The following is a 26,034-nucleotide window of genomic DNA, read 5'->3' on the forward strand; positions in this document are numbered from 1 at the left end:
GTGTTACAGATCTGATACGAAAAAGAGGGTGCTTCAGGCCAAGAGCACTCTTTCAAGTGAATACTCTCTATCGTTTGTAAGGGGGAGGTTCCTCGGGTGACATTGAGCAATTACGGGAGGTCTGGGAGAGAGAGTTGGGGTTAGAGATCACTCCTGAAACTTGGGAGGATATTTGTAAGAGTGCGAGGAAGATTTCAATATGTAATAGGACCCATGCTGTGTAGTTAAAGATTCTTCGTAGGACTCATCTGGCCCCAGGTTGTCTTGCAAAATTTAAGCAGGGTGCGTCTTCAATGTGCCCCAAATGTAAAATAAATACGGGTACCCTCACTCATTGTTTGTGGTCCTGCCACAGTGCCACAGACTGGAGCACTGTGGCAGGAGTAATAGAGGGGGTCCTGGGGACCGAAGACAAGGTGGACCCGGTTTCTCTTCTCCTGGATTTGCCAAATTTATCTCCCTTCGATGTACATGGGAGAAAGTTTTTAGTGTCCTCACTTCTTGTGCGAGGAAGAACGTTCTGATGTGCTGGGTATCCGAGAACCCCCCGGGTCTATCGGGGTGGCATAAGTTAATTATGGAACACATTCCTTTGGACGTTCCTACAAATATGATGCACCAGAAAACGGAAAATTTTGATAAGACATGGCAACTATTTTTGAATTATTTGGAAGCAGATCTGTCCGCCATTTTAATTAGGGCTTTGATCGAGCCATAGTGGTTTGGTTTAATAAGTCTAATGTCCTGAGGGAAAGAGTTTCAAGCAAATACGGGTTTAATAATTGATGCTCTCAAAGCTGAGGTCTTGTTACGCTGAGTGGTGTTATTTATTTACTTATTTATTGATATGTAATGAGTGTAGCTGTGAGTTCTTTTGTAGAGTAGTATAGTAGTTGGCTTATTGTTGCGGTCGTTATAATGTTATATTTTCATATTTTTGTAATTTTATAATTTTGTAAAGAAATATTTTTTCAATAAAAGTATTTAGAAAAACAAAGTTAGAAATGGATGAAGTGTTCATTTTGATATTCACTGCAACTGATAATATTGGAGGGAAACGAATTATGAAAACAGATTCTACTTGCGATGCAGTAACTTGCAAGTGACATATACAAAATAGGATACGCTACTTTAAAAGTTAGCATTTGATACATGATTGAAAAGGATCACAATGTTTTTTTTTGTTCCCTTCACCCCTTTTGATTAATTCTACATTTTTTACATTACTGCATTTCAGACCACTTCCATATGTAATTAATATTCTCCATGTCCCATTAACAGAACTATTCACAGATCGTTTCAGCTACTGGTTCAATGCTTTCAAAAGATCCTCTTGAGGTTTGGAAGGCAGCAGGATCATTGTTTGGACTTTGTCTTTGATGTTAACCACAAAACACACAAAAAACACTAATAGGAGATGCAAACAATACCAGTAATACAACAAACAGTTTTGCAGCAGTGAGCGTAATATTGTTCTGTGTGTAGGAGTGGAAAAAAACAGTTCTCATCTACTGTACTAAATAAATGAATGGCCATTTTCATGGTAATGACTCTTTATTCTTCTTCTATCTGCAGATATGGATGTCACTGCACCTGACTAATGGCCTTCAAAAATTATATTCAGTGATTTTGAATAAAAGGGATGATAGTAGTGATGAGGACCCAGTAAATTTGAATAGCCATTAATTCACAGAGCTACCAATCAAAACTATATTAGGAAACTAATTTAAAAAGCCTTACTTTTGAACTGAATGGCTTTGTTCCTCCCTTGGAGGAGGGGTCAACAAGAACCACACTAATTGTTGCAACAGCACGTCAAGCGAAACTGACCCAGAATTTTGCTGATAGAAACCTGGTTTAACTTCGAATGCATCATGACAAAATGAAAGACGATCGCATTGCACTCTGGACAAAAATAACTTCATCACTTGAGTGCATACACCTGTATGGGGTATTCTCAAGCGCACTCTCTTGTCCACAACTGTTCTATTGGCTCTGGAGATGAAGTGGCGTGTGTAAACTCAGCTTTCAAAAACTATCAGCTTTGCCTATTCAGATTTCTTCAAGCGAGCCTTAAAAGTAATCTCTGCTCTATTTGAAATAATTTGACTTCACTTCTAATAGAGTCTAAAAGCAAATTACTGAAATTGCTGCATTGAATTAAGTAGCAGTAGATGTAAAGCAGGACTGTACGTACAGGATCCAGACTAAGCTGTTGTGTAGATCTGGGTCCACAGACTCCATGTCATCCAGTGTGATTGACTTTCCCAGCAGCTGTTTATAGAAGGGAAGAGTGAAGCCCCCATCGATGTAGTGTCCATGAAACACTGCCATCCCCATAATCCGACCAACAAAATGGAAATAAGATAAGTGTTCCTATTTTGAAGAAAATTTGAATTAAAAGTGAAATGGCAGTTAAAATTGCTTGCCTTCAATTAGAATTTTGTTAGGATACTTTATCAAATAGATCAATCATATCAAAGAACAAAAATATCATCATCTTATGCTTTGATCCCATTCCTTTGTAATAAAGTTGTTCAAAAATAAAAAGTTGACTTCAGAGTTCATATTAAAAATGTACATAACCCATTTCCGCATACAACTTTTCTAGAGGTATCTGTCCTACTGTATTTTTCCTACAATAAGATCCAGACTACAAGTTTCCAATAAGAGTCTCACATTTACAAAGTACTTTTAAAAAAAACTCAAAGGCACATGTTAAAAAGGCAGAAAATAACTGGCAGAGTAGACCTCCAGGAGACAGTCAGCAGGAGAGAGCCCTGTCAACATGGCTCAGTCTGTCAGTCAAAATGTGACATCACAAGAATGGTGGAATGTCTTCCACGTCACCCCGACTAGCCAAGTGCTCTACAACAGGAGACATCATAATAGCTGAAGAGTAGAATTTGGAAATCTACTTTCAAAATATTTAATATCATAATTAATTAAAATTAAGATGGCCAAGCAGGTGATGTGTTGCAGCTGTAGTATGAGAGGTGTCACCGGTGTAATTCATAGTGGCCACATTTGCAGCAAGTGTTTGCTGGTTGAGGTATTTTGATTCAGAGTTCATGGGCTAGAGTCTGAGGAGTGAACACGGACAAATCAGGGACTGGGAGTGTTTCAGGAGACAATCACACCCCTTAAATGAATTATATTTGATCCGCAGTCTCGGACACAGGGGTATGACTGTGAGTGAGGCAGACACTGGGATCCAAAATTTAGTTTTGTGCCCTTGTCCAATACGTAGGAGGTTCTTCTCCCAGCGTGGACATGGACACAGACTGCAGAGAGGATGGGCAAACTGACAAAAGCACCAGGGTACAGAGTGTTATTCATGTTTGTTGAGGGGATGGGAAAAGAGAAATGAAATCGTAATAGGGGATAGCATAATTAAGGGAATAAATACTGTTCTTTGCAGCAAAGGGAGCGCCAAAGATCATGTTGCCTACCTGGTGCTAAGGTTAAGGACATGTCTTCTGGACTGAATAGGAATTGGAATGGGAGAGGAAGAATCAAGTTCTCATGATCCCTCTAAGTAGCAGTCTCATAGATAGGACTAGGAAAGAAGTTCTGCTTAGGGATTTGTGAGCAGTTCAGGCTAAATTAAAATGTAGAGCTACGAAACTACCACTGCACCCTCCCCCACCTTTGGCCATGCTGGTTTGGTGGTGATGGTGAGGTTGGGGTTGGAACGGAGGGAGTGGAGAGCTGTGCGTTGTGAGGGTGAGAGGTTGCAGTGGTGACGGAGGTGGACAGATTGAGGCAGTTAATATCACAGCTGCAGTTGGAAATAAAGAGATTGAGGGCAGGTGCCCGATGGCACGGGGTATTCAGATGGATGGGGTGAGTTGGAAGTGGGCGAATGGGTGCTCAGAAGGTGGGATGGAGTCTGGATGGAAAAAGTAAGCCCAGAGTCTTGATGTCGGCTAGGAGAATATTAATGTCCATTTCAAGAGGCAAGGTTTGCTCAGGGATAATGAGCATGGCTTTGTCAGAGCGAGGTGATACCTAAGAAATCTGGTAGAATTTTGAGAAGGTGACCAAGTGTTTGGATGAGGGTAGGGCTGTTGTTATGGTTTACATGGATTTCAGCAATGCCTTTAACAAGATCCCAAGGGAAACTGATAAAGAAGAGAAAAGCTCATGGGATCCATGGTACCTTTGCAAGATGGATCCAAAATTGGCTGAGTGGGAGAAGACAAAGGGTGTTGGTAGAGGCTGTTTGTGTGACTGTAGTTACGTACCTCTGCTGGATCCCTTATTGTTTGAAATGTTCTTAAACAATGTAGATGAGTGTCTTTTGGGTGGGGGTGTTGATGATACGTAAGTTTGCAGAATCTATGATGTAAAGATTGGTCAGGTTGTTGACACTGAGGAAGGTGGTCTTAAATTACAGATTGGTCAGATGGGCAGATCAATGGCAAATGGAATTGACACGTAGGAGGTTGTGCACTTTGGAAGAAGAAAGTCGTCAAGGGAGTACTCAGTGCATGGCAAGACAACAGGAAGCTCAGACGACCACAGCAATCCAGGGGCTCTTGTCCACAGACCCCTGAAGGTGGCAGACAGGGTAATAGGGTAGTTAAGATGACATTTAGGACACTTGCCTTTATCAGTCATGGACTAGATTACAATAGATTAGGGAGGTCATGTTGAAGCTCTACACAACTTTGGTGAGGCCACATATTATAGCCACATTCTAAGTCCTCACACTATAGGAAGGATGTGACTGCACTGGCGGGGATGCAAAGGAGATTCACCAGATATTGCCAGGGATGGAGCATTTCAGCTCTGAAGAAAGGCTGAATAGGATCAGATGTCTGCTTTGGAGCAGAGAAGGTTGAGGGGGAACGTGGTAGAAATGCATAAAATTATGAAAGGCATAGACAGGGTGAATTTAAAGCAGCTATTGCCCTTCGTTGAAGGGTCAATAACAAGAGGGCATAATTTTAAAAGGAAAGGCGGGGTTTTAGAGGGAATTTGAGGAAAACCTATTTTTCCACAGAGTGATGAAAGGTCTGGAATGCATTGCCTGGAAGGGTAGTTGAGGTGGGTACCCTCACAACCTTTAAAAAGTATTTGGATGAGCACTTGGTGTCGTAATATTCAAGGCTATGGGTCTAGTGCAGGAAAGTGGAACTAGAGTAGGTAGTATATTTATGATGGGACAAATTTGATGGGCCGATGACCTTTTCTGATTGTATGAGATAAGCAATGTGCGAAGAGGAGGAAAGAACCTGTAGCAGTCTACCACGAGGGACAAAGTATTTGACAAACTAATGTGACTGAAAGCAGACAAGTGACCAGATGATCTTCATTCAAGGATTTTAAAGGAAGTAGCTACAGAGACAGTGGAGGCATTGGTCGAAATATTCTAGAACTCAGAGTTCCAGCAGATTTGAAAACTGCAGATATGATGCCCCTGTTCGAGAAGAGAAGGAGACCTGCCACAGGGATTAGAGCTGGCGCCACAACACTAATGACTTGGACAGGGAAAGTGAACATATTAGCTGCAATTTTGTGGACAACACAAGAACAGTTGGGAAGGTGAGTGGTGAGGATGAAACAATGTGGAAAAGGTGAAGTTATGCACCTTGGCAGGAGGAATAGAAGAGCTGAATGTTATTTAAGTGGAGAAAGCTGCAGCACTGAGGAATTTGGGATTCTTGTACATCAAAAAACTAGTGTACAAGTTCAGCAGCTAATAGAAAAGGCAAATGGCATGTTAGCATTTATTTCAAAGAAAACAGAGTAAAAAAAAAAGAAGAAAATGTGTTGCTGGAAAAGCGCAGCAGGTCAGGCAGCATCCAAGGAGCAGGAGAATCAACGTTTCGGGCATGAGCCCTTCTTTGGGCTCATGCCCGAAACGTCGATTCTCCTGCTCCTTGGATGCTGCCTGACCTGCTGTGCTTTTACAGCAACACATTTTCAGCTCTGATCTACAGCATCTGCAGTCCTCACTTTCTCCTACAAAAAGAGAGAAATATTGATAAATTTATACAAGGCACTAGTTATAACACACTAGTCTGGTCCCCTTATCTAAAGAAAGATATACTAGCATTGCTGGTAGTCCAGAGATGGTTCATCACATTGATCTTGGATATGGTAGATTTTTCTTATGCAAAGAGGTTGAGAAGGGTAAGAATGTACTCACTGGAGTTTAGAATAAGAGGACACATTACTGAAACATATAAAGACGATTACAGGGTTTGACAAGGTAAATGCATTGCTTCTCCTTGTGAGAGAACCTGGGACCGCTGGACATAATTTGAGTAAGGGGTCTCCCAATTAGGACAGAGATGAGGAATTACTTCTCTTAGAGGGTAGTGAATCTGGAAGTAGTGGCCACTGAAAATCGCTAAGACCATCATATTAAGTATACTCAAAGCTGAGACAGCCAGAATTTTAAACAGTGAGGGAATCTAGGGTTAGGGGGACAAAATCAAGAAAGTGGAGTTGAGGACCATCAGATCAGCCATGATTTCAGTGACTTGCAGAACAGACTCCTTGGGTCAAATTCAATTTTTAGCAACCTGCCTTCAGTTGAATACAGAGAGTTTTAAAATGATTAAATTTGTTTAATTAATAAGAATCGGTCAATTAACTTCATGTCAACTGAGAAAATACTGCTGACTACTGCCCTCAGTTTTGTTTCTTCTTCCTCCCCCTTCTTTAGGTTCTCTGCACCACAAGTCATTCCTAAGCCAACCTTACTGGAAAAGCTTAAATGTAAACTTGTATATCAGTGATCTACTAGAACGTCACAGACAAACTGGTTTAACTTGCTGTTAACTTATCTGCAGACAAATTTGTTCTTCTGTTAGATATAGATTTTGTTTTTGGTTGAATGTAATCTCCCACTGGCTCATATTTTCCAATATGATTGCCATTCTACCTATGTCAAATGGAACTATAATCAGTAGAATAAAATTAGAATTTTCAAAGAGCACCAATAACAGTTTTCTAACTATGAGCTTAGATTCCAGGGTGGCTGTAAATATAATTATTCAAATGAACAGTTGACAGAAACTTCAACTTTTAAAATCTTGTTTTGGTACTGAACAGAATTACAACTATGCATTTAAAATCTAACAACTGTCCTGTGTTCATCCCTTAAATTTCACTATAGTTAAATTTTAAAAATATGATCGCTCACTGGAAGCTCTCATTCAACCCATATCCATTGATGGCCAATTACTTCACCAGGCAGAGAACATTACTGAAAGCATTCACACATATGCACACAGATCCATAAGCTATTAATGATTAAACAAGCTCCTTCTGCTTCCACAGGTTAGTCTCAGTGCTCTGCTTGCAGTAATTAGTTACAAGGTGTGCAGCCTCCTGGTTATTCTTATCTTACTTTGAAATAACAGACCACCACTCTAATAATTATGCAGTGGAGCTGTCAAGGGTGTATCAATTAAAAGATGATCTTCTGCTTACAGGATTGACCGCAGAGTCTGGGTTGATCTGTAATGTGTAGATGTCATCTCTGGAGTACTGGAAGAGTCCATAGTACGGGTTCAACATTTCATGAGACAAAAGATAAAGCCACTCCCTGCAAGAAAGAAAGTAGGCAGCTTTTGTTTAATATTTATGATATTCAGTGGCAATCTTATAGTAAGTTACAGGAAGTTTTGCTTTACAAGGACGAGAGAGCACATAACAATATATTCTTCCATCATTAAAAGTCCATAAGACATAGGAGCGGAAGTAAGGCCATTTGGCCCATCGAGCCAACTCTGCCATTCAATCATGGCTGACGGGCATTTCAACTCCACTTACCCGCATTCTTCCCATAGCCCTTAATTCCTTGTGACATCAAGAATTTATCAATTTCTGCCTTGAAGACATTTAGCGTCCCAGCCTCCACTGCACTCTGCGGCAATGAATTCCACAGGCCCACCACTCTCTGGCTGAAGAAATGTCTCCACATTTCTGTTCTGAATTTACCCCCTCTAATTCTAAGGCTGTGTCCACGGGTCCTAGTCTCCTCACCTAACGGAAACAATTTCCTAGCGTCCACCCTCTCCAAGCCATGTATTATCTTGTCAGTTTCTATTAGATCTCCCCTTAATCTTCTAAACTCCAATGAATACAATCCCAGGATCCTCAGCAGTTCCTCATATGTTAGACCTACCATTCCAGGGATCATCCGTGTGAATCTCTGCTGGACAAGCTCCAGTGCCAGTATGTCCTTCCTGAGGTGTGGGGACCAAAACTGGACACAGTACTCCAAATGGGGCCTAACCAGAGCTTTATAAAGTCTCAGTAGCACAACAGTGCTTTTATATTCTAACCCTCTTGAGATAATTGACAACATTGCATCGCTTTCTTAATCACGTACTCAACCTGCAAGTTTACCTTTAGAGAATCCTCGACTAGCACTCCCAGATCTATTTGTACTTTGGCTTTATGAATTTTCTCACCGTTTAGAAAGTAGTCCATGCTTGTATTCTTTTTTCCAAAGTGCAAGACCTCGTATTTGCTCACATTGAATTCCATCAGCCATTTCCTGGACCACTCTCCCAAACTGTCTAGATCCTTCTGCAGCCTCCCTACTTCCTCAGCACTATCTCCCTGTCCACCTAACTTCGTATCATCGACAAACTTCACTAGAATGCCCCCAGTCCCTTCATTCAGATCATTAATATATAATGTGAACAGCTGTGGCCCCAACACTGAACCCTGTGGGACACCGCTTGTCACCGGATGCCACTCCGAAAAAGAACCTTTTATCCCAACTCTCTGCCTTTTGTCAGACAGCCAATCCTCAATCCATACCAGTAGCTCACCTCGAACACCATGGGCCCTCACCTTGCTCAGCAGCATCCCGTGTGGCACCTTATCAAAGGCCTTTTGGAAGTCTAGGTAGACCACGTCCACTGGGTTTCCCTGATCTAACCTACTTGTCACCTCTTCAAAGAACTCCAACAGGTTTGTCAGGCATGACCTCCCCTTACTAAATCCATGCTGACTTGTTCTAATCCGACCCTGCTCTTCCAAGAATTTAGAAACCTCATCCTTAATGATGGATAGGTAAATGCATAGGTAAATGTGCTCCTTCAGAGATACAAAATATAAATGCTCTACAATGCTAAAATCAATTACAGGTCAGAGCATTTTTCTTCCACTTTTTAAATCATTTAAAGCCTTCTAAGTTCAGTTCAAGCAGCACCTAACTGTAAAATACCTTGAGAATGTAATAGTTCTGAAGCTGATGGCATAAATTGACAGGAAGCAACAAATTCCTTCAGTAAAAAAAAGGCCTTATAAAATGTTATTCAATCACTACAATTATTTGCAGAATTTAAATAAAAATGTTTCCACATTACAAAGACTATCCTCAAAGTGGTACAGATAATATTACTCCGACCAGGCAATCTATATAATCATTGGCCAGCTTCCTCTACCTGTATGGACATATATTCAGGACTGAAGCAAGCACAGCATTTACTATCAAGCCAATCTTGAGCTGTTTAGCATTTGATCTTTTTATAAATTTGGACTAGATTTTAGCCAAATGGCACTTATGGTTTAGCATTATGACCAAACTAAATCAGATGATGGAAATAAGGAGGCAGTGATAAAAATTATAAAAATATTTGCACTAAATAACAACAGGTAATGTGCTACCATTAAAGAAAACACAGCTAAACTAAAGCTAAAACGAAATTAGAAGACGAAACTAAAGCATAAAGGGATGGCAGGCTTAATACAAGAGAACTTTTGTGCACAACTATATTTATTTTATGAGCATAGTGCTAATAATTACAGTAACCAAACATTGTTAATTTCTTTTTTCCATGTAATTTCCCCTCTCTCCCCAAGTGATAGAGTGCTTGAGCTAAAATAATACAAAGTCAGCCAGTCCTTGGGAAAATCAAACTCTTGTATTGACCTGCTGACAGTCCAGGGGTATTAATCACACTAACAGTAATTCACTAAACAGGAAAACCTGCCCATTGGTTAAAGTTGTTTACTTCATAATTCAGGGAGGGAGAGAATTTAATTAAAATAGATTATGTAAGGGAAAGCAGAAAGAAACTAAATTACAAGTTCTGCAAATCATTCAACCAGTTAGTAACTAAAGCAGCAACTTTCCAAGTTTGACCTTCAGTCTGTACTGAGTTAGAAACTCTCAGCTGCTGTTCAGTGAAAACATCGTAATTTGTTTTCGGGCCCCTAGAACTCCTGTCCCTGTTCAGTGCTGCAAGGAGAATTATGAAGGTCCGCAAAAAATGGCATTAGGTTCAGCTGTGATACAACCACATGCAAACAGTCAGAATCTGCCAATGCTTGCCATGAAATTTGTGCATTAAGAATGACTACTCAGGTGACTAACACTATAAAATTATGCCAGGAAAGAATTAGCACCTTCAGTAAAAGGTAACAACTACAGAACAAGAGGAGAGACAAAAATGACATTCATAACTAAATTAAAGTGCAAAGTATTATGTAATTCCATGTGGTCGTGTTTGGGGTTGGTATATTTCTATGTACAGGAAGGTATCCACTAGGTGGTGCTACGTACAAAACCATTTAAAACTGACGATCACAGAGCAAAATTACTATCTAATAACTGGAAAAAGCAACACTACAACATGTCAGTTATTAACTTCCCATAACAATACTCACTATTTACTTGGTGGTTAAGATCATTTCCACATAACACCAGCATGAATGTTGCCTTAAGTCTACCATGATAAGTATTAAATTAAAGCGCAGAAACTTAATTATCAGCTGCAGCAAGTAGTGTACACTCAGATCAACCACAATCCACACAAAGGTTTCAAGCTACAATTTACAAATTAGCAGTCAGGAGACGTCACATGCCCCAGGAGGTAGGGCATCATCTCTGAAGTGCCCCAAATCGTGAATTTTGTGTCTTTTCTGCCTTGCCCATTCAAGGGTAATCAGACAGATTAACATTTCAGCTCAAAGAAGAAAATTTTAGAAAGTGACCTTGTACCACTATTATGCATCTTAATGAATTGTTACAGTAGCAATGGTCAATTGACTTTGATTTCAGTAGCAATCCTACACACGGCGTATGGCAGCGGGTCCAGTGAAAAGAGGGGCAACTCATTTTTATAAATCTTCAATGCGGTAGATTAACGTTATTTACCTAGCAACGCCTCCATAATCTAATCCTTCTTCACCACGGAATTTTACCATTAATCGTTTCCATAAATCTTTCGGTCTCATCTTCATTACTTGCCTATAAGACTCCTGGAAATAGAATATTAGACTATTTGTTAGTTAAAACATTGATCTAAATTATGAACCAAAGAATGAAATACTATAAAATGTAAAATCCCATTTCAGGTATTAAAAAAAAACATTTGCAGCTTCCATTCCAAAAACATATTACTGTTGACAAAAGGGCACCTGAAAGCAATCCAATCCATATTATGCTTAATAAACATGATATACAATAGCATTCTGAGGAGCTTACTGAATACATGCTGCTGTGATGATAGTCTCAAAAAAATGGCATTTTATTTACTCAAAGTGTTCCAATGGCAATTAAATACTCTAAGGAACCTGATCGAGGAGTAGGAAGGAACCCACCCTAAGTTAAAAAAGTTCTATGTATGTCAGCAACACTGGCCCCTTTCAGTTGACTATTTAGTGAGTGGGGAGACTACGATATAGTGGTATTGTGGCTGGACTGGTAATCCAGAGGCCCAGAGTAATGTTTTGGGATATGGTTTCCAGTCTAATTTTGATTACAGATTAAATTTGAATTTAATTAACCTACCTGGAACATAAAGCTGATCTTAATAACAAAGCTCATTATAATAATCAATTGTTGTAAAAACTGATCTGATTCACCAATGTCCTTTAAGGAAGCTAATCTGCTATCCTTACCCTACCAATAACTCCAGATCTTAGGGATGGACAACAAATAATGGCACAGTGAGCACTGCTTACATCCATGAAAGAACTGAAGAAAATGTTAAGAATATTGAATCTTTACCCAGTTACAATCAGATTCATATCTTCGGTTTAATTAAAAAGATCAGCAAACAAATAAATTAAGAAAATTAAATTAAATTTATCCTTGCAATACACAAATAGCAAAGTATAGAAGACAGCTCCAGTCAAGGAAAGCACAATGGAGAAGCCAGACACAATTTGGTGGACTATTTAGAATGCAAGTCACAGCCATCACACACCTGGTCACAACTCTGGGGAAACAGTGCATGGCAAAGCAAAATCCTAAAGCAAGGAACTGACAAATATTGTACAAATCACAACTCATGGACTCTACTAAAAATCTACATTGCTCAAAAACTAGTTTTGAAAACTAAAAATGTCAAATTTTAAAGGATTAAATTGTTAATCAATTGTTTCAGTAATTGTTTTCAACATTAATGCTGTAACAGCAACATACCTTGAAAGGTGAAAGACAGCTCAGAATATTAATATTTGAGAAGTTGTCAATCTGACAGCATATATGATCTTTGCTTAGCTAAGATATATCAACCACCAAGCTAGCAGATTTAATAAAGGTAACCTGCATAAGACTTGAAACTGATGTTTGCAGGTTGCCTGACAACAGTTGGCATTTGAAAATTTCAGCATCATTTTTTAAAAATCATTCATGGTATATGGGTTTCAATTGTGGGTTCAGCATTTACTGGCAATCTCTGTTTATTTTTGAGAATGTAATGGTGAGATGCCTTCTTGACTTGCTGCAGTCCTTTTGGTGTAGATAGACCCATAATGCTGTTAGGGAGGGAGTTCCAGGGTTTTGACCCAGCGACACGGGAAAGTCAGGACAGTATATGGCTTGCAGAAGAATTTGCAGGTGGTGGAATTCCTATGCATCTGTGGCTCCTGAACTTCTGTATGGCAGCTGTTGCAGGTTTGGAAAGTGCTGTCCAACAAGCCATGGTGAGCTATACATAGCACACACTGCTGCTTTTGTGCCTTGCTGTTGGGAGGGAGTAAATGCTTGTAAACGTGGAGCCAATTTGCTTTGTCCTGGAAGATGTCAAGCTTCTTCAGTGGTGTTGGAGCTGCACTCATCCATTCAAGTGAGGAATACTCCATCATTGATTTGTACCTTGTAGATTGCGGGCAGTCTTTGGAGAATTGGGAGGTATTTGACTCACTACAGGATTCCTAGCCTCACCATAGTATCTATATGGCTAGTCCATTTAAGGTTTTGGGAGAAAGTAAGGACCGTAGATGCAGGAGATCAGAGTCGAAAAGTGTGGCGCTGAAAAAGCACAGCAGGACAAGCTGCATCTGAGGAGCAGGACAGTTATGTTTCAGGCATAAGCTCTTCATCAGGAATGAGGTTCTGGTCAATAAATGGTAGCCCCAGGATGTTGATAGTGGAGCAATCAATCAGTGATGGCAATGCCATTGAATATCAAGGAGCCACGGTTAAATAATCTCTAGTGGGAGATGGACACTGCCTGGCACTTGTATGCCATAAACGTTATCCAGGTCTTGCTGCATTTGAACATGGGCTGCTTTGGGAATTGAATGCTCATATATCAGCAAAGAGTGTCCCTCAAGTAACACTGACTCCAATTTGCAAGGGCCTTGATGTCAAGGTCTGTCACACTCGCTGTCCCATGGACTCCAGTTCTTTTGTTCCTTTTGAATCAAGAGTTTAATGAGTTCAGTAGTCCTGGTGGAACCCAAACTAAAGTGTCAGAGAGCAGGTTATCACTAAGTAAATGCTGCTTCATAGCATCTGCCATCTCTTCATTTCTGATTGAGAGTATACTGAAGGGGTAATAAATGATCAAGTTGCATTTTTTCACATTGCTGGGTGGATGCTAGCATCACAGTTCTTTTGAAACAGCTCAGCTGAGGTGTGACAAGTGCTGGAACAAATCTTCAGTACTGTTTTTGGAATGTTGTCAAGGCCCATAGACCTTGCAGTTACCAATGCCTTTAGCTGTTTCCTGATATCACGTGGAGTAAATCAAATTGGCTGATAACTAGTGGGGTGGGATGGATTAGCCACTCTGTACTTCTGATTGAAGATTGATGCAACACTACAGCCTTACCTTTTGCAAGGATATGCCAAGCTCCTTGAAGATAGGAATATTTGTGGAGACTCATCCTTCAGTTAGATGTTTTAATTGTCCATCATACATGGCAGGCTCTGTCTTTCAATTATTGCTTATACTGTTTGGCATGCAAGCAAGCCCAAACTGTAGATTCACCAGGTTTACATCTCATTTTTAGATATGCCTGGTGCTGCTCCTACACTCTTAGGTGAGTCATGTCTAGGTTTCATAGTTTATTTTGCAGAATTACCAACATACCTGGAATTGATCGAAAACTTTAAAGCTGCAAGTTACATCAGGGCAGTTTCTGCGGTTTCAAAGAAGAGAATAAAAGGAGACAATCTCTATACCTCAAATATCTCTTCCCTGGAAACTTCAATTCGACAGTGGCCAGCCTGAGGCTGTTGCTGAGAGAGTTCTTGCCTGAGGATCTTGAGCTTCTGGACCAGGTCTCGTTTATATCTTGGCACAGTCAGGCATTCAGCTTCATCAGGCAGGAGGATTGGAGGTGCTGGTGGTGGCTGTTGCTGTTGCTCTTTCAGGTGATTCTGACGACTGGATGGAGAAACAAAAGCAAAAAGGAAGAAGAAAAGGTTTAAAGCTGATCTAAACACCATACTTCAATGTAGGTTATAAATGCATGCCAGAAAGAGAGAGACACTCCAATGAAATTACTACTAAAATAAACTTCAGTCAGATCCTTGCTCATAGTTTCTACCATACTGTAGAGATAATCATTTGATTTAGCAATTTTTTCAAGAAAAATCCTTTTTATAATTAAGGTAATAAGTGCAACATTGAAAAAACAAATTATGTCTTCAAACTTATCTGTCAAAAGTATACTGACATATTAAAATTTATTGCATATTTAAAAAGGAATTATTTCATTGTGGCGCTCTCACTACACAGTTTTAGAATATATCACTGAAGCAAGAAGCTTTCTTGCTCTTAAAACAATGGATACCTTTCCAAACGCAAAAATATTTGGATAAAATTTAGACAAACTGAGTGGGGTTCACTGAAGAGATACAACATTGAGTAATCTTCCTAACAATTACTTCAGTTTAATTTTCTAGTATTTCATGATATTGGACAAGGTGACTCAAAAACAATACTAACATTAGCAACAGTGAGTGAACTTTTGAAATCACAACAGAAAATACTCAAAACTCTGGCCAGCTTCAATTAAGAATTGAAAATAGACTGATCTTCTAAGCAGAGCCATAAAAGGAAGAACATTACCATAGTAGATGAAGCTACTTATATCATCAACAAACTTGGGAGCTAGGGAGGGAAATGTTTGGTCAGCAGTTGAGGAGGAATTGTGTCATAGGTACAGACAATGGATCACACAAATGACGAGCTCAGGCACAGCATAAGGAGGATGACAGAAAGAGAAAAATGTAGCTTTATAGACAGGAGCTATCTTTGCTCTCAGATTATGTTAGAATGGGGGATTCTGGCACAGCTATAAGCATTATAATGTAGACTTGGAGTCATACAGCATAGAAACAGATCCTTCAGTCCAACCAGTCCATCATGACCAGAATCCTAAATTAAACTAGCCCCAACCTGCTTGTGCTTGGCCCAAGTCCCTCCAAACAGTTCTTATTCATTTGTCATCTAAGTATCTTTTAAATATTGTAACTGTATTCACAGCCATCACTTTCTCTGGAAGTTCATTCCACAAGAACCACTCAGTGTAAAAGAAAACTTTGCCCCTCACATCTTTAAATTCCTTCTCCTCTCAGTTTAAAAATATGTCCCCAGGTCTTGAAATCACTGACCCTAGGAAAAAGACACAAGTCATTCACCTTATCTATCCCTCATGATTTTATAAACCTCTATAAAGGTCACCCTTCAATCTCCTCGGCTCCAGTGAGAAAGGTCACACCTATTCAGCTTCCCCTTATAACTCAAACCTTCCACTCCCAGCAACATGCTGGTAAATCTCTTCTGAACCCTCTCCAACTGAAGAGTATCCTTCCTACAACAGGCCAACTGGAACTGAATGCAGTACTCCACAAGAGGCCTCAATGTTTTGTACTACCTCAACATGACGTCCCAACTCCTATACTCAAGGGTCTGAGCAATGAAGGCAAGCATGCTAAATGCTGTCTTAACCACCCTTCATGTTATGCAAACTTCAAAGAATTATATAGCTAAAACCCAGGTGTCTCTGTTCTACAATACTATCCAAGGTACAACTTTTAATTGTACAAGTCCTACCCTTGTTTGTTTTACCAAAATGTAATATCTTGCATTTATCCAAATTAAACTGGATCTGCAACTCTTCAGCCCATTGAATAAAATATAGCCACAATTTAAATTTGTAATTGGAAATATTATGACAAAAAAATTGCCGTTTATAAAATTTACCTCTTTTTAGTATCTATCTAATATAGCTATTCATACATATGAATATAGATAACAATGCCAAGGGGCTGTTGACAAAACGGGCATCATAAACTGTCAGTCTTTTCCTCACAAATTAACTTCAAACACAGATATTTCATTAAGAAATGCTGGATAAGCAGAGATGGACCTGTATTTTACAGTCTATTACCAAAGGATTTGGAGGTCAGGAGGATACTGTTAAATCAAGTGGGCAACCTCCACGTAAACTTAGAAAATAGAAATCAAGAGGAGTAGGCCATTCAGCCCTTTAAGTCTGCCCCACCAGATCTTGGCTGATTGTCCAAGTCACTGTTCCTGCTGTCTTCCCAAAACATTTGATCCCTTTAACCATTAGAATTATATCTAACTCCTTCTTGAAAGCATTCAATATTCTGGTTTCAAACACTTTGTAGCAGAAAATTTCATAGGCTCACCATTCTCCGGTGAAAACGAATTTATCATTTCAGTCCTGAATGGCCTCTCTCATATCCTTAGGCTGTGATCCCTGCTTCTGGACTCCACAGTCAACAGGAACATTCTTCCTGTCTTTATCACATCTCATCGTTAGACTTTTATAGGTTTCTGTGAGATTTTCCACCCATTCTTGTAAAGTCCAGTAAATATAGTACTGATCAATCTCGTCTCCCTCCATATGGGCGGCACGGTGGCACAATGGTTAGCACTGCTGCCTCACATCGTCAGGGACTCTGATTCAATTCCCACCTCAGGTGACTCTGTGTGTGGAGTTTGCACATTCTCCCCATGTCTGCGTGGGTTCCCTCCGGGTGCTCTGGTTTCCTCCCACAATCCAAAAATGTGCAGGTTAGGTAAATTGGCCATGCTAAATTGCCCGTAGTGTTCGGTGAAGGGGTAAATGTAGGGGAATGGGTCTGGGTTGGTTACACTTCGGCGGGTTGGTGTGGACTTGTTGGGCCGAGGGGCCTGTTTCCACACTATAAGTAATATAATCTTACTTCAGTCTTGCCATCCCAGGAATCAGTCTGATAAACCTTCCCTGCACTCCCTCCATAGCCAGAAAACCCTTCCTCAGATAAAGAGATCAAAACTGCACACAATACTCCAGGCGTGGTCTCACCAAGGCCCTGTAGAATTGCAGCAATATATCCCTGCTCCTGTACACAAAACCTCTCACTACGAAGAGGTTTTGTGTACAGGAGCATCTGCCTTCTTCATTGCCTGCTGCACCTCCACACCTACATTCAGCAACTGGTGGACAAGGACTCATTGCACCTTCCCCGATCACAATCTATCACATTTCAAACAATAATCTGTCTTCCTGCCTTTCCTTCTAAAGTGGATAATCTCACATTTATCCACATTATTCTGCTTAAGCCATGCACCCTCTCAACTTGTCTAGATCATATTGAAGCGTCTCTGCATCCTCCTCACAGCTCACCCTCCTACCCAGTTTTGTGTCATCTGCAAGCTTGGTGATATTACATTCAGTTCTCTCATTTAAAACATTATATATTGTGAACAGCTGGAGTCCTACCACTGATCCCTGCGGTACCTCACATATCACTGGCTGCCACTTGGGAAATAAACCATTTATTTTTACTTTTTATGTCTGCTAACTAGTTCTTTATCCATACTTTTTAAAATTCATTTTTGTGGGCTGTGGGCACCGCTGGTTGGGCAGCATTTATTGCCCACCCCTAACTGCCCTCGAGAAGGTGGTGGTAATGAGCTAATGTCTTGAACCTCTGCAGTCCACCTGTGATGAGGAGATCAAAGTCTAAAAATGTGACACTGGAAAAGCACAGCATCTGAGAAGCAGGAGAATCAATGTTTCGGACATACGCCCACCATCAGGAATGTGAGGTGGGGATGGGAGTGAGATAGCTGGGAAGGCAAAAGGTCGGTGCAGGTTGGGGGGGGGGGGTGGTGGTGATAGGTTGGAGCGAATAGGTGGGAAGGAAGATGGACAGGTAGGATGTTTCAAGATGGCGGTGCCAAGTTGGAGGGTTTGATCTGGGATGAGGTGGGGGAGGGGAGATAAGGAAACTGGTGAAGTCAATATTGATGCTGTGAGGTTGGAGGGTTCCAAGGCGGAAGATGAGGCAATCATCCTCCAGTTGTTCGGTGGCTGTGATTTGGTGGAGGAGTTGGCCCAGGACTTGCATGTTCTTGCAAGAGTCAGAGGGGGAGTTGAAGTGGTCAGCCACAGGGCAGTGGGGTTGTTTGGTGCTTGTGTCCCAGAGATTTTCCCTAAGAAGTTCCATGAGTTGATGCCCTGTCTCTCCAATGTAGAGGAGACTACATCGACAGCAATGGACACAGCAGATGAGGTGTTTGGATGTGCAGGAAAAATCTCTGCCAGATGTGGAAGGGTCCTTTGGGGCCCTGGAAGAAGGTCGGGGGTCGGGTTTACACCTCTTGCGGTTGGAAGGGAAGGTGCTGGGAGTGAGGCGGGGGGGAAGATGTGGGCTGTGGACCTGATGAGGGAGTCTTGGAGGGAATAGTCTCTGCGGAATGCTGATAGGGGTGGGGAAGGAAATATAGTTCTGCTGGTGGGATCTGATTGTAGGTGGCAGAAATGGCAGAGGATGATGCACTGTATCATCTGTATCACTGTAGTGGGGGGGGGGGGGGGGGGTGGGGGGGTGGGGGGGGGGAAGGTGAGGACCAGAGGGGTTCTACTGTGGTTGCGGGAGAGGCGTTGGGGTCAAGGGCAGAGGCACGGGAAGTGGAGGAGATGCACTGAAAGACATTGTTGACCACATGGTAAGGGAAACTGCGGTCCTCGAAATACGTGGCCATCCAGGAGACCCTGGCGTGGAACTGCTCCTCCAAGAGCAGATCCGGCGGAGACGGTGGAATTGGGAGTAAGGGGCTTGACAATTTTACTTGGGGGGGTATAGTCCAGGTAGCTGTGGGAGTCGGTAGGTTTGAAGTAGATGTCCGTGTTGACTAGGTTGCCATTGGAGACAAACAGGGCCAGGAAGAGGAGGGAGGTGTCCAAGATGGTCCGGATGATCTGGAGGTCAGGGTGAAAGGAGTTCGTGAAGTTGATGAACTGTTCAACCTCTTCATGGGAACGTGAGGTGGTGCCAATAAAGTCATCAATGCAGCGGACGAAAATGTGGGGGATGTTGCCAGTGTAGCTATGGAAGATGCACTGTTCCATGTATCTGATGAAGAGGCAGGCATAGGTGGGGCCCATGGCTACCCCTTTGGTATGAAAGAAGTGGGAGGATTCAAAGGAGAAGTTGATCAGGGTGAGGACCTGTTCTACCACTCAAATGAGTATGTTGGTTGAGGGGTACTGGTTGGGTTGGCGGAAGAGGAAGAAAGTGAGAGCTTGTTTCATAGAAATTTTCCCTGAAAAATTCTGCAAGTTGATGTCCTGTCTCCCCAATGTAGAGGAAACCAGATGGGGAGCAACAGACACAGCAGATGAGGTGATTGGATGTGCAGGAAGATCTCTGCCAGATATGGAAGGATCCTTTGGAGTCTTGGATGGAAGGTGTGTGGGTGTGTGTGTGTGGGTGGGTGTGTGGGGAAGAGAGAGACAGGTTTTACACCTCTTGGCTGATGGACTAGATTTCCATGGTGAAGATGAGGCATTGGGGACCGGGAAATGAAAGCCATGGAGATGATGGAGGGCATGGGTGGTGCCCCAAATATACGTGCAGTCCCTGGATCAAAGGGGACAAGTCGCTGTCAAGATAGAAGAGAAGTTCGGTGGGGCAGGAGCAGGTGGAGATGATGGGTCGACCAAGGCAGTCAGGTTTGTGAATTGTGCATAAAAGGTAGAACCAGGCAGTATGGGGTTCCGGGACTATGAGGTTGGAGGCTGTGGATGAGAGATTCCTTGGGGTGATGGTTGGTCTGGAGATGATGGTTTGATGATGGGAGGTGAGGGCATCGTTGAAGGGGCAGTAGAAGGTAAGGTGATGCCTGGCTTCAGCAGTGTAGGTGTCGGTGCATCAAACTACCACTGCGCCCCCTTGTACACTGACTTAATGGTGAGGTTAGAGTTGGAGCGGAGGACTCCACCAGTTCCCTCATCTCCACTACACCCCCCCCCCCCGCAACTCATCACAGGTCCAACCTCCAACTTGGCATCGCTCTATTGAACTGTCCTACCTGTCCATCTTCCTTCCCATCTATCTGCTCCACCCTCCTCTCCGACCTATCACCATCATTCACCACCTCCAACTACCTATTGTCTTTCCAACTACCTCACTCCCCAACTCGTATTCTGCTATTTATCTCTCATGCCCCTTCCTCCCCACACACTCCTGATGAAGGGTTTATGCCTGAAACATCGATCCTCCTGCTCCTTTATGTTACCTGACATGCTGTGCTTTTCCAGCGCCACACTTTGAACTGCAGTCCACCTGCTGTGAGTTTACCCACAATGCCCTTGGAACAGAATTCCAAGACTTTGACCCAGTAACAGAGAAGGGATGGTAATATATTTCCAAATCAGGATGGTGAGTGGCTTGGAGGGAAACTCGAAGGTGGTGGTATTCCCATGTATCTGCTGCCCTTGTCCTTCTGGATGAAAGTGTTCATAGCTTTGGAAGGTACTGTCTGAGGATCTTTGGCAAATTTCTGCTACTAAGTGTTGGTAGTGGAGGGAGCAGACGCCTGTGAATGTAGTGCTAATCAAGCATGCTGCTTTGTCCTGGACGGTAATCAAGCTTCTTGAGTGTTGTTGGAGCTGCACGCATCCAGGCAAGTGGGGAGTACACCATCACATTCCTGACTTGTGCCTTTTGTAGATAGTGGACAGACTTTAGGCAGTAAGAAGGTGAGTTACTCGCCACAGTAGTTCCAGCTTCTGGCCCGCTCTCTTAGCGGCTGTACTTGTATGGTGAGTCCAGGTGAGTTTCTGGTCAATGGTATTTTGATAGTGGGGGATTCAGCAATGGTAACACCATTGAATGTCAAGGACGGTGGTTAGATTGTCTCTTACTGATGATGATCACTACCTGGAATTTAGCACTGCTTCACCTGGAAGGTGTGTTTGGGCCCTTGGATACAAAGGAGGGAGGAAATGAACAGGGCAAGTTTACACTTACTGCGGTTGCAGGGAAAGTGATATGGGGCTGTGGAGGAATGTTGGGACTGAAGGAGGAGTGGACCATGGTGTCCCAGAGGGAATGGTCCTTGCAGAAGGCTGACTGGGAGGGGAGGGAAACGTATGCGGAAATGGCAGCTAATGATCTTCTGGCTGGTGGGATGGTAGGTGAGGGGACAAGGGGGACCCTATAGCTGTTGTAGGATGGAAGACAGGGAATTAGGGCTGAAGTGTGGGAGATGGGTCAGACCCAGCTGAGGGCCCTGTCAACTATAGTGCTGGGGAATCCTCGGTTGAGGAAGGTGGTGACATCTTGGAGGCCTCTAGGCGAAGTTGGCATCATCAGAACAGATGGACAGAGACAGAGGAACTGGGAGAATGGAATACAGGAGGCAGGGTGTGAGGATGTATAGTCAAGGTAACTGTGGGAGTCAGTTGGTTTGTAGTGGATGTTGGTGGCCAGCCTAACCCCAGATATGGAAACAGATGTTAAGGAACAGAAGGGAGGAGTCAGAGATGGACCAGGTGAAGATGAGAGCAGGATGGAAACTGAAAGCAAACTTGATAAACTTTTCCCAAACCCAGACAAGAGAAGAAAGCAACACTAATGATGCTGATATACTGGAGGAAGAGTTGTTGTTGGGAGCCGGAATAGGACTGGAACAAGGCAGCTTCCATGTACCCCACAAAGAGACAGGCAAAACTGGAGCCCATGTGGGCATCATAGCCACCCCTCTGACCTGAAGAAAATGAGAGGAGTTAAAAGAGAAGTTGCTCAGGGCAAGAACAAGTTTGGCCAGGCAGAGGAGAGTGGTGGTTGATGGGGACAGTTCAGGACTTTTTTTCTAGGAAGGAGCAGAGAGCCCTGAGATCATCTTGATGGGGGACGGACAAGTAAAGGGATTGCACTTCCAAGGTAAAGAGGAGGCGGCTGGAGTTCACAAACTGGAAACTCTGAAACTAACATAAACAGTCAGAGGAATTGTGGATATAAGTGGGGAGGGACTGAGACAAAGGGGAGAAAAGATTGAGTAGAGGTCAGAAGAGATGAGTTCTGTGGGGCAGGATCAGGCAGTAACAATGGGTCCACTCGGGCAATCCTGTTTGTGGATTCTGGGAAAGGATCAGAAGCAAGCTGTGTGGGGTTGGGAGACTGTGAGCTTGAAGGCATTGGGAGAGTGGGGGATCACCAGATGAGCTAAGGTTAGTGACAGTGGCATACACAATAGCCTGATATTCCATGGCAGGGTCATGGTCCAGGGGGAGATAGGTAGAGGCATCTGAGAATTGGTACTTAGCCTCTGCAATGTAGAGGTCGGTCCACCAGACAACAACAGCACCATCCTTGTCCGCATAATTACAATGTCAGGTTTGGATCTGAGAGCACACAGTGCAGTCAGTTTGTAGACAGATAGGCTGGAATGGCTTTTCTTTTGGTGGGGAGTTGAGGCAATCAATGTCACGTCAACAGTTCTCAATGAACAGGTCAAGTGCATAGATTCTCAACGCAGCTCTTCACCCACCTCACAGCGGCCCTTGGAAACAGGGGGGAGGAAATGAACGTGGCATCCGGTTAAGATCCCAAAATCATCACTACACACCTCTGCCCCAAAATGATGGAGAGCTGCTGGCCTCTGATCTGCCAGCAAGCCTCTTTAGGCGGGTGTTCTTGATTGCCTCAACAATTTTAATCAAGGGGTTAGTATGCGTGCGTGTGTGTATATCCAGCAGCATCTTGTAAAACTCAGCTCCTGTACACTTTTTGTTCTTAAAGTACAAGCAGAGCTCCCAGAGCATTATACACTGGTTTCAATCAATCAGTTATTATGGGATAAGTTTAAAGATGTAAAACGCTGCAGTCTGAGGCGACTGTCCATTTGGAGTTTGCACATTCTCCCCGTGTCTGCATGGGTTTCTTTCAGGTGCTCCGATTTCCTCTTACAATCCAAAGATGTGCAGGTTAGGTGAACTGGCCATGGTAAATTGCCCGTGGGGTTCAGTGGTGCATAGGTTAGATGCATTAGTCGGGGTAAATGTAGAGTAATAGGGTAGGGGAATGGGTCTGGGTGGGTTACTTTTCAGAAGGTAAGTGTGGACTTGTTAGGCCCAGTGTTTCCACACTGTAGGGATACTTAAAAAAAAAAGCTTATTTTCAAAGTCAATGCATCAAAAAGGTAAACTTCTCTGCTCGAGTTTTCCCCCTCTTCTAATATGCATGTTCCCAGTAAACGTGAGAAAGAAAGAAATTGGGAGAGAAGACAGATAATGGCAGTTGTGACTATACAGTATTTTAAAAGTATCCCACGGTTTCACGGTTTTTCTCAAGTTGTGAAAGGCAGTTTTTATTGCATATTCTTTCTCCTAGAAAAGAGAAAAGATTTATTCCTTGACTTCCCACTGAGTGACAAAGGGAGATGAAACTGATTCATATTAGGAATATTTTCCATATTTGCAGCATTATTTTAAACAATGTTAAGTGCAGTTTGCAAGACTTCACAGCAGGGGCCCTGATGCAGAGCAATGAGAGGGTACAAGACAGAAGGAAAAACAAATTTTAAACAGCATTCTGCCAAATCTGCACTCTTCTTTAGCCTGACTCTTAATCTTATTAATGCAGCAGCTGTAGGAGAAAAGGCACATTCATAGACTAAACAGGGTCACTCTGAAAGTGATGCTAATTCTGAACTGCTGATGCTTGCTTCCACCTATTGTCAAGACAGAAAAGGAGATCTCAAATTTATGGGTAGCATGCCAATCGCTGCACCTTTGATCTAAACTCGGTACCACAGCATGTTCCAAGGAACTCATTGGCAAGATATTATTGCTTACAAAATGCTGTTTGCGTTAGCAACCTGGCTGAGACACCGTCCATGGCTGGCTGACCACAGGAATGAGGGAATTTTTCAGTACTACCCACTGGCAATAAAACTAAAAATTCTTGGCAATTTTTGCAGACTTCTGCAACTCATAAACAGATGGTTTTTCAGGTACTTATAATTCATTGTTTTAACAATAAGGTTCAAATAGCTCCAATTTGAAGGACAATAAAGTTATGCGACCATTGCACATAGCCTAGTTACTCAAACACATTTTTAGAAAAGAAACTGGCTTCAAGTAAATCATTTCCACTCCTTTAATGGAAATGTATTTACAGTGATATCCTGTGCCATAAATGAGTTGTTAAAACAGGAACTAGCAACTGCATAAAAGGTGAAATGGGGTTCCACATCTGATTCATGTTAAAGCATGATTTTCTTTTTAAACAAAGCTCATTAATTGCCCCAAATTTTTAAAATCATGGAGTCATGACTTGTAATATGAAAATAATAGTAGTACTTCTCGAGAACTGCTTGTACATTTTTTCATGAAGATTAAACTTGTATTCACATTTACACAGCTGGGTTAGCCCCTTGGGGTGCACCTGTGTCATAACATAGTCACTGAAACTGGTCTTATCAGCTAAGCAGCTCATCTTAAGCTTCTTCACATATTCAAAAGGCGTTACCACATTCTGTATTGAAACCACTGGGATAAAAGAATCAAAATTGTAAAAATTGGAAATATGATTTCATCTGAAAATAGTTATTCTGATTGTTCTCTTACTCTCTCCCTCTTACAGTCACAACTGTGACTAAAACTCAAAGTAAATTTCCTTTGCTTCAGTCATTTTTACACAAACAGTAATTTTTCTTTGGATTAAAAACCTACTCTCTACTGCTTGCAATACACACACATCCCAATTACGTGGCAGGATGATTCTATGAATGAGCCAGGCATATACTAGTAGCATTATAGGTCTTGTAACATGGGCTCATGTTAAGAGTTATCCACTCAGCCAAAAATAATCACTTAACATTTATGTGAGATCTGTGAAAAATCCTACCTTTCATCTATGATCCATCAGCATGGGAGGTGCACCAATAATGAACTCCATATTAATCAATTCAAAACAACAAACTTACATTTGCTCCTCAGAGGATGTCCCACTTGTGTCTCCATAAATCATAGCAATGTTACTTTGGAACTATTCTAATCAACATACTACTTAATTAAATATCTTCAAGATGTAATGCAACAGCCAAATGCAAAGTTGTACACCGCGGCTCAAACATTGCAGTGCCAATTAAAACAGGGTAATCAATGCTCTGTGTAATTGAGAGAGGATCAATGGGCTGAATGGCCTGCTTCCACACTTTAAGGATTAAATCAGCAACTTTTTGCATTGTTAAATGCAAAGTTAAATGTGGAAATCAGGCCATTACTGTTCATGCCATTCTTTTTCTGAGTAGCAAAATCTTGCCAAAAACTCCACATTGAAATGCATGGAAAACACACAAGTTCCTATACTTACTTGATAAGTATGAACTGAACTTGTGACAAAAGTTAAAGGCTTGACTATTTGGTGTAAGGATATATTTAATATGGTGACAAGACTTATTTATATTTGTCAGCCTCTTAAGCAGTAAAAGTGAGCTTTTACAAGTGTCCCAAGTTTCAGCAGAAAGGTTTCTCCCCCCCCTCCCCAAGTATGCCAGTTTAAAA

General features: G+C 42.0%; 1 protein-coding gene across 3 annotated transcripts in view; it reads right to left on the bottom strand.

The window, feature by feature from the left end:
- The window catches only part of smurf2 (SMAD specific E3 ubiquitin protein ligase 2), a 295,721-nt gene that overhangs the window by 20,037 nt on the left and 249,650 nt on the right, over positions 1-26,034 (bottom strand). For all 3 annotated transcript variants that reach the window (XM_072558839.1, XM_072558840.1, XM_072558838.1), the window contains 4 exons: positions 14,396-14,600; positions 11,135-11,238; positions 7,450-7,564; positions 2,198-2,376 (listed from right to left, as the gene is read on the bottom strand). In XM_072558839.1, the coding sequence (XP_072414940.1) occupies positions 2,198-2,376; positions 7,450-7,564; positions 11,135-11,238; positions 14,396-14,600 (603 nt within the window). The remainder of the gene's footprint in view (positions 1-2,197; positions 2,377-7,449; positions 7,565-11,134; positions 11,239-14,395; positions 14,601-26,034) is intronic.

This window comes from Chiloscyllium punctatum, chromosome 39 (assembly GCF_047496795.1).
Source record: "Chiloscyllium punctatum isolate Juve2018m chromosome 39, sChiPun1.3, whole genome shotgun sequence".
Classification (NCBI taxonomy): domain Eukaryota; kingdom Metazoa; phylum Chordata; class Chondrichthyes; order Orectolobiformes; family Hemiscylliidae; genus Chiloscyllium; species Chiloscyllium punctatum.